Source organism: Bison bison, unplaced genomic scaffold (assembly GCF_000754665.1).
Source record: "Bison bison bison isolate TAMUID 2011002044 unplaced genomic scaffold, Bison_UMD1.0 scf7180017859304, whole genome shotgun sequence".
Taxonomy (NCBI): Eukaryota; Metazoa; Chordata; class Mammalia; order Artiodactyla; family Bovidae; genus Bison; species Bison bison.
In genome coordinates, this window is record NW_011489876.1 from 487,072 (window position 1) to 498,214 (window position 11,143).

The 11,143-nt window shown below is 42.1% G+C and overlaps 1 protein-coding gene across 3 annotated transcripts in view; it reads right to left on the reverse strand.

Annotated features, from left to right (window-relative positions):
• EFTUD1 (elongation factor Tu GTP binding domain containing 1) overlaps window positions 1–11,141 on the reverse strand; it is a 118,340-nt gene extending 107,199 nt beyond the window's left edge. Inside the window, exons 1-4 of one of the 3 annotated variants that reach the window (XM_010830867.1) lie at window positions 11,079–11,141; window positions 10,145–10,254; window positions 8,290–8,357; window positions 6,624–6,708 (exon numbers count right to left, since the gene is read on the reverse strand). In XM_010830867.1, the coding sequence (XP_010829169.1) occupies window positions 6,624–6,708; window positions 8,290–8,357; window positions 10,145–10,235 (244 nt within the window). In that variant the 5' untranslated portion in view covers window positions 10,236–10,254; window positions 11,079–11,141. Of the gene's footprint in view, window positions 1–6,623; window positions 6,709–8,289; window positions 8,358–10,144; window positions 10,255–10,382; window positions 10,994–11,021 lie in introns of those variants that run through there. The other 2 variants (XM_010830856.1, XM_010830876.1) reach the window with 2 other exon arrangements.
• Window positions 11,142–11,143: the final 2 nt, after the last annotated feature.

Below are 11,143 nucleotides of genomic sequence, written 5' to 3' on the forward strand. Positions count from 1 at the left end.
CCATTGTATATTCTTGCCTCCTTTGTCAAAGATAAGGTGTCCATATGTGCGTGGATTTATCTCTGGGCTTTCTATTTTGTTCCATTGATCTATATTTCTGTCTTTGTGCCAGTACCATACTGTCTTGATAACTGTGGCTTTGTAGTAGAGCCTGAAGTCAGGTAGGTTGATTCCTCCAGTTCCTTCTTCTTTCTCAAGATCGCTTTGGCTATTCGAGGTTTTTTGTATTTCCATACAAATTGTGAAATTATTTGTTCTAGCTCTGTGAAGAATACGTTGGTAGCTTGATAGGGATTGCATTGAATCTATAAATTGCTTTGGGTAGTATACTCATTTTCACTATATTGATTCTTCCAATCCATGAACATGGTATATTTCTCCATCTATTAGTGTCCTCTTTGATTTCTTTCACCAGTGTTTTATAGTTTTCTATATATAGGTCTTTAGTTTCTTTAGGTAGATATATTCCTAAGTATTTTATTCTTTCCGTTGCAATGGTGAATGGAATTGTTTCCTTAATTTCTCTTTCTGTTTTCTCATTATTAGTGTATAGGAATGCAAGGGATTTCTGTGTGTTGATTTTATATCCTGCAACTTTGAAAAAAGTCAAATAAATAACCTAACTCTACACCTAAAGCAACTAGAAAAGGAAGAAATGAAGAACCCCAGGGTTAGTAGAAGGAAAGAAATATTAAAAATTAGAGCAGAAATAAATGCAAAAGAAACAAAAGAGACCATAGCAAAAATCAACAAAACCAAAAGCTGGTTCTTTGAAAGGATAAATAAAATTGACAAACCATTAGCCAGACTCATCAAGAAACAAAGGGAGAAAAATCAAATCAATAAAATTAGAAACGAAAATGGAGAGATCACAACAGACAACATAGAAATACAAAGGATCATAAGAGACTACTATCAACAATTATATGCCAATAAAATGGACAACGTGGAAGAAATGGACAAATTCTTAGAAAAGTACAACTTTCCAAAACTCGACCAGGAAGAAATAGAAAATCTTAACAGACCCATCACAAGCACGGAAATTGAAACTGTAATAAAAAATCTTCCAGCAAACAAAAGCCCCGGTCCAGACGGCTTCACAGCTGAATTCTACCAAAAATTTAGAGAAGAGCTAACACCTATCCTGCTCAAACTCTTCCAAAAAATTGCAGAGGAAGGTAAACTTCCAAACTCATTCTATGAGGCCACCATCACCCTAATACCAAAACCTGACACAGATGCCACAAAAAAAGAAAACTACAGGCCAATATCACTGATGAACATAGATGCAAAAATCCTTAACAAAATTCTAGCCATCAAAATCTAACAACACATTAAAAAGATCATACACCATGACCAAGTGGGCTTTATCCCAGGGATGCAAGGATTCTTCAATATCCGCAAATCAATCAGTGTAATACACCACATTAACAAACTGAAAAATAAAAACCATATGATTATCTCAATAGATGCAGAGAAAGCCTTTGACAAAATTCAACATCCATTTATGATAAAAACTCTCCAGAAAGCAGGAATAGAAGGAACATACCTCAACATAATAAAAGCTATATATGACAAACCCACAGCAAACATTATCCTCAATGGTGAAAAATTGAAAGCATTTCCTCTAAAGTCAGGAACAAGACAAGGGTGCCCACTTTCACCATTACTATTCAACATAGTTTTGGAAGTTTTGGCCACAGCAATCAGAGCAGAAAAAGAAATAAAAGGAATCCAAATTGGAAAAGAAGAAGTAAAACTCTCATTATTTGCAGATGACATGATCCTCTACATAGAAAACCCTAAAGACTCCACCAGAAAATTACTAGAAACAACCAACCCTTCATTTCATTTTAGCTTTCATGCTAAAGCTCCCAAAAGGGAAGAGATTTACCCAAGGTCACAAAAGCAGTCACAAGTCAGAAACATACCCAGGCCTATCTATCAGCTTAGTCACTTCCTGTAAAGGTCACAGGTGCCCCTAGGCTTTGCAACTGGGGAAAGAACATTTGTCTGTTCATCTGGCTCAGAATCAGAATAAGAAACCCTGGAGTGAGAGAAGACTGATGTTCACTGCCTGGCACCCATGTAAATGTCCTAAGCCTCTGCAATCTACTTGGAAATTCTCTATGTTCATATGACCCTAGACAGAAAGTCAGAGATCAAGGACCAACTATGTTTCACCCAATTTCACACTGCTAACATGTGCCATTATCGTAAAGCACAGGGACTGCTGTCAGAGCCACTGAAAGAGTAAGAGCGGTACACTTTTGTCTAAGTCTTACACACAAACACACACAATTTAAGATGAGAGGCTTGAACATGCTGAAAAGTTGACAGCACCAGGACACAGGAGGTAAGTCCAGAGCACAAGCCTTTCACAGTGACAGCAGGCAAGCAAAGATACTAGCTGTATTACACTTTGAGGGGTAGTGGCAAATAGCTGAGAATTTTCCTTTTCTCTGTAAAACAGAATGGACAAATGTCTGCTGAGACTGTGGGAGAGGGACTGAGAGGTGGACTCGAAGAGACAAGAGGGTTTAAGAGAGCTCCAGTGGTAGAGAATGCCCAAGGTCTGACAGAGGACACATGGAAGTCTGCCAGTGGCCCAACGACCAGCCGAGAGCCCAGCCCAAGGGTAGGAGGAAAATGTGTAGAGTCAGCTCTACCAAGGGTTAGAGTTTCACTGGGAGGACAGGAGGCCAAGACAGCAGATACACTGAGGGCCTCAGCGAGACTGTCAGAAAAAGACAAGTCTGGACAGGAGGACGCAGAGATGAAATGAAGGATGCCGATGGGGCGCAGGAAACTGAAGGGCTTCCTGAAGTCAAGCAGGTCCCTTGCTACACAGGTGAGAGAGCTGGAAAAGTAAAGACTGTGCAGAAGGGAGTATTTAAATGGGAAATATCAGAGGACCAGTAAGGAGTGATATTAAAATGCAGAAAGCAGCCATACTAGGGGTGGGTGAAGCAGAGGCGTACACATCACTGCTGTTGAGAAGCCAAGCTCAAGCTGTTGAAAGAGGTCATTTTTCAGACACAGGAAAAGCTACCTTGGTGGATTTGGGTAAAAAAGAAAATGATGAACCAGGTGCCAAAGTCACTAATGAATGGCGACCAGGGACTGTAACCAGAAGCTGAGGTGGTGAGAAGGGGTGAAGAATAACTGGATAGATGGTAAGAGTCTCGAAGGAGACGGAGTTTTAAATCAATGGTGGAAGAACTGAACTCTGAACCAGAACCAGGGAACAAGGAGTAGCGTGATCCCATGTTCTTACCCAGGACAGAGTATGACAGAATAAACAGCACTCACTCAAAAGAAGGACGAGAGAGCAGTGACTAGAAAACAGCCAGGCAGGGGGAGGAGGGAAAACTGACAAAAGACACTGAGGATGGAGGGACACAGGTTTACCTTGGAAAAGTTTTCAGAGAAAAGTGTGGGCAGGAAGGGAATAGTGAGGGGTTGAGGGCAGGTGTGAGAAACATGGGGACAAGACGACTTAGAGGCCAGACCACGTGACCTCCATTTGGGGCAGTGACCAAAGACAACAGAGATGGGGGTGATGCCACAAAAGATGCCCTTAAGGAGCCAGAGCAACCTCTTGTGGACAGCAGAGAATTTCACTGAAGGGGGAATCAGTGGTGGCCTGGACTGAATGACTTTTGAGAGACTCCTGGTCCAAATAAACAGGCTGGAAATATATTAATGATTCCTTGGTTCCCAGGACCCCTGAAGTAGGAAATGGCTACCCACTCCATTATTCTTTCCTGGAAAATCCCATGGACAGAGGAGCCTGGAGTGTTACAGTCCATGGGGTCACAGAGAGTCACACATTCATTATGCAGGACTACTGCCACATGCTAACTACTCTGTCTCTGGGAAGGTCTCTTAATCTCTCTGAACTCCGTTTTGCACACATGTAAAATGAGGAGAATCTCCATTTCCCAGGATCGCCATAAGGGTTAAACAAAATCACGCAGATGAGACATGCAGCTCAGAATCAAACCATGGTGCACCCATCTTCTTAGATCTTACATCATCTGAATGCTTCACAAGGTAAAGTGTTCATTATCTTTAGAGGAAAAAAACCTGACCTTTAGTCAAACTAGGCACAATGGAACCCCATCCTCCAAGCCTGGTCCCAAAGGAAAAGGACAGTAATCAGAAACACAAGTGAATGTTGACGTGTCTGGAAATGACAGAAGCTACTGATACTTGCTGGCCTCATGTGCATCTGGATGGCACAAGTCAGTGTCCCCAGGGCCCAGTCTTAGAGATTAAGACCAGAGGGTCACAGAGCTGAAACCCTCTACTAGCCCATAAGCACAGACCCCTACGGAGGTGTTCGCCTGGTGGCTCAGATGGTAAAGAATCTGCCTACAGTGTGGGAGACCCAGGTTTGATCCCCAGGTCGGGAAGATCCCCTAGAGGAAGAAATGGCAACCCACTCCAGTATTCTTGCCTGCAGAATTCCCATGAACAGAGGGGGCTGGCAAGCTACAGTCCATGGGGTCACAAGGAGTCAGACATGACAGTGACTAACACTTTCACTTTCTGGATGTGCTTACAGAGGGGCGAACTTACAAGTGGATCTGTCTGCAGACGCCTCCACATCCTTGGTCTCCACATTTGGAGCACATCTAAGCTACAGTATGGCTGCCTCTTGGGTAAATACTGAGCGTCCCCCTGAACCAGGCTGTCAGCTAGCACATATGCCTGAAGTACAGACTGAAAGCCTATTAGTGAAAGCCCACTACAATTTGCTCTATACTGCACTTTATCATTTTTTAATAATTGCCAGTTTTTTTTTTTTAAACTGGATGAGTTTACCAAAAATCTTGATGCCTTTTCTTGAAAAAACAAACAAACAAAACAAAACAGAAAAACACAGGGCATCTGTCAGTTGGAGGTAAAAAGCACCAGTCCCCACCCAGGTGGAGGGGGTGTTTCATGGGTGGACCGAGTCTGTTCTCTGGCTCACAGCAGTCCCACCTGACTGCCTCATTCATGTAGAGGTGCTGACACCAGCACCACACCAAGGACTAATGACACAGTACTTAATAATCAAATGAGACTGGTGTTGCAATAAGTAGTTAACTCTTTGCGGGTGTGGGGGGAGGGATTTAAGTTGGATACCTACCTCACAGCTTGCAAGCACACACATACACATGCACACTTATGACAGGATTAAATGCAAGAACATAAAATAACTGGGGGTAAAACTAGGGCAATTATTACTTCAATCTTATGTTTTACTGTAAATTTTCTACAACACATATAAAACTTGCAAATTTTTAAAAATTTTTTAAAAAGATGAATCAGAATGAAAACTTCATTTTAGAAGTTCTGTGACAGCAATTATTTGTTCACAGGTATAAAGAATGGCTACAGAGTAGAAATGACAATAGGCCTTTTGAGACTATTTAAAGAACAGTCCATGAACCTTTAAACTCTTCAAGTTCATAAAAATAAGGAGAGATAGGAAAAAAACTGACCACTGAACCATTTGCTGTATCACAGAATTAGGACATACTCTTTAAAATGTGAGAAGTAGTTTTTTAAAAATTAAGGCATTACTTTAAATACATTGGGAATTCATGTACCTAAGAGCTTCAAAACTGGTTTAGTTCAAACCCGTTTTTGAAGACTGACCTCAAAGAGAAGAGTCACACCCCACACAGCACAACCCTTGGTGTTAGTGTCAGGGACATGACACTGTGTCCATTAGAGAAATGAAATACATCTTTACTACTGTCTTCTACTGATCAAAACTCACATGTTGTGTAAAATTTCCGAACAGTACAAAATAAATATCTTGAAAACTGAGTTTTCACATAATCCAGTCCCTGATAATTATGGTTAAGGTTTTGGTATACAGCCTTCCAGGCATCTTCATATACATACTTAATATATTCTTATCATCAAAACACATTCGTGTCTTGTAAGTATTTACCCTGCAACTTGCTTTTTGTCTCCGACTTTATCTTTTCTATATAATCACACAATTGTTGGAATAGCTGCAGAGCACTTCACAGCATGGATGTATCATTCTACTTAACTATTTTCCAAAGACAGACACTAAGGCATTCTTTTCATTGATACAGACATTAGGGTGAATATCAATGAACATACATCTCGCATGCTCGTATGACTATGTCTGTCGGACAAATCCCTAAAAGTATTACTGTCAGAGTGGCATTCTGATCAGTGGATAAAAGCTACAGTGACCATGGCAACACAGAGCCAAGTAAATAAGACTCTAGATCTAACAGGCAGGCCAGAGGACAGAACGAGGACCCAGCGAGGAAACGGGATGATAAGACTGAGCCAGCAAGGTCCTATGACTCCAGACCTTCCCAGAGAAGATATCTCCACAAGCACCTGGGTAGACAGGGGCAGGTGTGAACTGCCAGTGCTTCTGCCCTCAAGCCAGTCAGAGGTCCCCATCTGTACCCAAGTCTGGACAGCCTGACTCTGATCTGAAAATTGATCATCTGGAAAGGCCAGAATGAAGTTTGTGGAAGGTAAAGCAAAAAAACCTGAGGGGTGAAACTGATTTGGAAAGAGAAAGGAAGACACAAAAGATACGAAACCACTGTTCTGTAAAATGCAGACCGACTTACCTTCCGCATAATGCAGTGAGATGGCACTGGATTTCATAGTGATCCCTCGGACCTGTTCATCTTCTCTGCTGTCCATGTACCTCAACTGTAAAAATGCAACCTTAACGTTAAAACAGACTGATGTGGACTTTTGTTTTAAATATTTAAATTTTTAGGCTTATTATTGCTGTGAAGTTGTTCACTAGGTCCCACTATTATTACCTTTTAAATCTCTGCAGCATTTTTCTTGCCTGCTGCTGCTAAGTCACTTCAGTCACGTCCGACTCTGTGCGACCTCATAGACGGCAGCCCAGCAGGCTTCCCCGTCCCTGGGATTCTCCAGGCAAGAGCACTGGAGTGAGGTGCCATTGCCTTCTTTTCTTGCCTAGTATCATGTATTTCTTTCTCCTTTCCTTTTTTCTTGATCAGTTTTTAGATATTTATCAGTTGTAATGCAAGATAATCACACAATGTCTACATTGCTAGTAGTTCTTTTTAAATTAACAGGCTTTCTTTTTAGAGCAATTTTAAGTTTCTAGAATAACTGGAAAGTAAAGAGGTTCCTAAGTACTTCTACACACAGTTCCCTCCCTGTTATTTACATCTTACATTGTGTGCAGTGTGATACATGTTACCATCAATGAACCAATATCAATACGTTACTATCAATTAAGGTCTATGGTTTACATTAGGATTCACTCTTTAAATGTATAATGACATGTCCATCATTACTGTATCATATGTTAGTTGTATGAATCTTTTGAAGAACAAATTTGGCTTTGATCTTTTCTACTTCATTAATTTATGCTTTATTATTTCATCTACTTACAGTAGAGTTATTGTACTTGTTCTAACTTCTCAAATAGGAAAAATAAAAGCACTTTATTACTTTATTCCACCCAGTTTTTTAAGCCTCCTCTAGACAGTATCTTGGGCCAATTTCCTGGGGACTCGACCTGCCTCAAAGGCCCCATTCTTCCTTTAGTATCTCAGGTCTACTTTTCAAATTCAATTTTGCTTCTCCATCTCCTCTTCTCTGTATTACCAATCACTGGATAAATCCTGCTGACTATATCTTAAATTCACTGAAGGAAGGGATATCTTTACTTTTCTACTACAAATAAATCATTCCAAGTCCTTTCAATTCACAGCTAGAAACAAAGATCTCTTTCATTTCCTAAAACAGGATTTTCCTCACAACCCTCATACTTCAGAAGCCTTCTTTTGGTACTTAGGTTAGAACTAGTACTCAGTTACTTGAAGATCATCATAATCTGATACATTTTTTTGTACTAGCACATTTTCCTTTCTCAGTAATTGCTAGGCAAATGTTCCACTTAAAACCTACAAATTAGCCTTTATCCATTTTATCCACATTATTTCCTGCTGTGAAGCATGTATTCCACCTGTGAAATCTTCCACAATCGTGCCAGGTTATCATCTGACTTACTGCAAAAACTCATTCTTGCACTTATAAAATATTAATATAAACTAAAATAAAAACAATACAGAAATAATTTTTTCTCAACAATCTATTTTATCTTGCTAAATGGACTGCCAGTCTCTTAGATGCATGAACTATGCTCAATACTTTTGAGGTCTTTATGAACACAACAAATGCTTCATCGCATTGTAGATTTGCTAATATTTACTGAAATGCATGTATATATCAAATATAATAACATACCTTGCCTGCCAGGCGGCTGGAGATGATTCCATTGCTAGATATAAGACAGTCAGCCAGAGTAGTTTTTCCTGTTAAAGTAACAATATTAATTTAAATAGACTTTTCTTAAAGGGCAGGGTAGGTAGAGTGCATCTACATATTTAGCGTTTAACCATAAGAACTGCTTTACCAAGTATTTCCTATTTACCTACAGTAAGTGAAAGAAGACACAATGAGCATTTTAACTAGACTTGAACAGTGCACTGTCTGGAAGGGCAAAGATTCTAGCACTCCACAGTGCTATAATCTGTATCTCCAACTTTAAAAGCTGTCCAATAACTTTTTTTATTGAGGCATACTTTACACAGGGGCTTCCCTGGTGGTTCAGTGGTAAAGACTCTACCTGCCAATGCAAGATGTGAGTTCAATCCCTGGGGGGTGGGGAAGATCCTCTGGAGAAGGAAATGGCAATCCACTTCAGTATTACTGCCTGGAGAATCCCAAGAACAGAGGAGCCTGGTGGGCTATAGTCCAGGGGTTGCAACGTCAGATACGACTGAGCAACTAAACAACAACCCTTATCCTAGTGCCTCGCTGGCAGGAAGGGGTCTTCAAGATACAGCATAGCCTATCTCTTCGCTTTTATCTCCTCCTCCCTCACTTTCAGGATGGTATATAGGTTCGTCTAGTCAAGGCTATGGTTTTTCCTGTGGTCATGTATGGATGTGAGAGTTGGACTGTGAAGAAGGCTGAGCGCCAAAGAATTGATGCTTTTGAACTGTGGTGTTGGAGAAGACTCTTGAGAGTCCCTTGGACTGCAAGGAGATCCAACCAGTCCATTGTGAAGGAGATCAGCCCTGGGATTTCTTTGGAAGGAATGATGCTAAAGCTGAAACTCCAGTACTTTGGCCACCTCATGTGAAGAGTTGACTCATTGGAAAAGACTCTGATGCTGGGAGGGATTGGGGGCAAGAGGAGAAGGGGATGACAGAGGATGAGATGGCTGGCTGGCATCACTGACTCGATGGACGTGAGTCTGAGTGAACTCCGGGAGTTGGTGATGGACAGGGAGGTCTGGCGTGCTGCAATTCATGGGGTCGAAAACAGTTGGACACGATTGAGCGACTGATCTGATCTGATATAGGTTTTATTTCACACTCCCACCTCTTATCACCTTGCTGTGACTGGGTGAACAAAAAGCAGTTTGAAACCAAGAGCAGGCTTAGCAGGAGGCGATGCTGTGGCGTGAAAGCAATGTTTGTCGGGAGCTAAGCACCATGGATCAGCCCACCTTGCCCTCTTGTGTCCCAGCCTCTGGTCACATACATTTCTTTCTCCCCTTCTGACACTATTCCCATTTGAAATGAGTGTCCCCATCTGCCATCTTGAATCACCCTTCAGGGTTCATCTCTAATACTAATTATGCTATAAAGCCTTTTCTTAATGCATTCCTAGCTTCCTGACTCTCCAGCTCTCTCTATCCTTATTATCTACTTTTTGCATGTCTCACTTTGTGTTGCCTCAACCCCCAAATCACCTCTACAGCTGAGAGGGCGCCCTGTTCATAAATTTCTACCATTTGACATAGAGGGCAAAGTACCTTGAACTTAGAACACAGGTTCTGAGAATATTATGTTAGGACTACAGACTTGTTATATTAGAAAGCCATTTCAAAAATACTTGATAGTTTAATAAAAACTCAACTTCTCATTTAAAAACCAACTATCTAGAAGAACACCAATCCCTAGTTGGCTGTGTTCTACCACATCAAACTTTTAAAAGAAATAAGACTTTCAACTTAGCATCACTCCAATGACACGTGTGGAGACACACCCCCTTAATTACTGAAAACAAGCTATTTAGAAAGGGCTCTTACCATGGTCTACGTGAGCCAAAACGCAGATATTCCGAATGTTAGCAGTGTTCTTCTGGAGTTGAATCATCTTATCCAAACTATTGAGCACCATGGTCACTTACTTCCTGTGACTAAAAATTAAAGACGTATTACAAATGACTAAAGATCGGGACAATAAATAAGGGCTTTTAATACTGGGAACTGACAAGATTTCTCAAGTTCCTTCAAGTAAAAACCGTTATTAAAGGCAGATACACACCCAGACCTAAGTCCAATTTGAGCACTTCAGCAACTACTGTACTACGACTGTGGATTTTACTCATCGTTCCGGATCTGCGATGAATCAGAGCTCCTTAGGGCTGGGTGCCCAGTGACACCAGGAACTCTGCCCTGTACTCTGTACGGGGGTGAATTTCTCCAGGTCAGTGATGACGTATCGCAAGGGTCGTAGGCAGGAGAGAAGATGCTGATATCTCTCCTTCCGCTCCTCGATCTTTTTCCAAGTCCCTCCTCCTATAACTCCGCTTGCTTTCACTGGAGGGGAAACATTCAGCTTGATGACTGCTATGGAGCCCGAATAAAGTTTTGGGTCACGTGCTTATTTGCTGAGCAGGTGCAATGAATGTCTTTCATTCCTTCCCACATTGGGGAAAAGAAAAAATAAACCCTCATCTCCACCTTCCCTTCTTCATCACTCCCTTCTTCTTTGAGGACTCCGGGTCCACACTGAAAAGCAGTCGGGCGCGAGCGGACACTTAAGCTCGAACGGCAGCCGCTCCCAGACCGGGTTCGCCCCCGGCCTCGCTCCGCCGCCGCGGCGCCCCGGGTCCCCCCACCACCTGGAGCTGCCAGAGGAGGCCAGAGGAGGAAGCCCAGCGCCCTGCGGGCCCGCACTCACCGGCTCCCGCCGCCCAACCAGTCCCGCTCGGACCCCGACGCAGACTACACCACGCACCTCGCAGGCACCCACAACTAGCTATCTCCCGAAGGCCCGCGCGCCGAGGGCGGGGCTAGCGACGC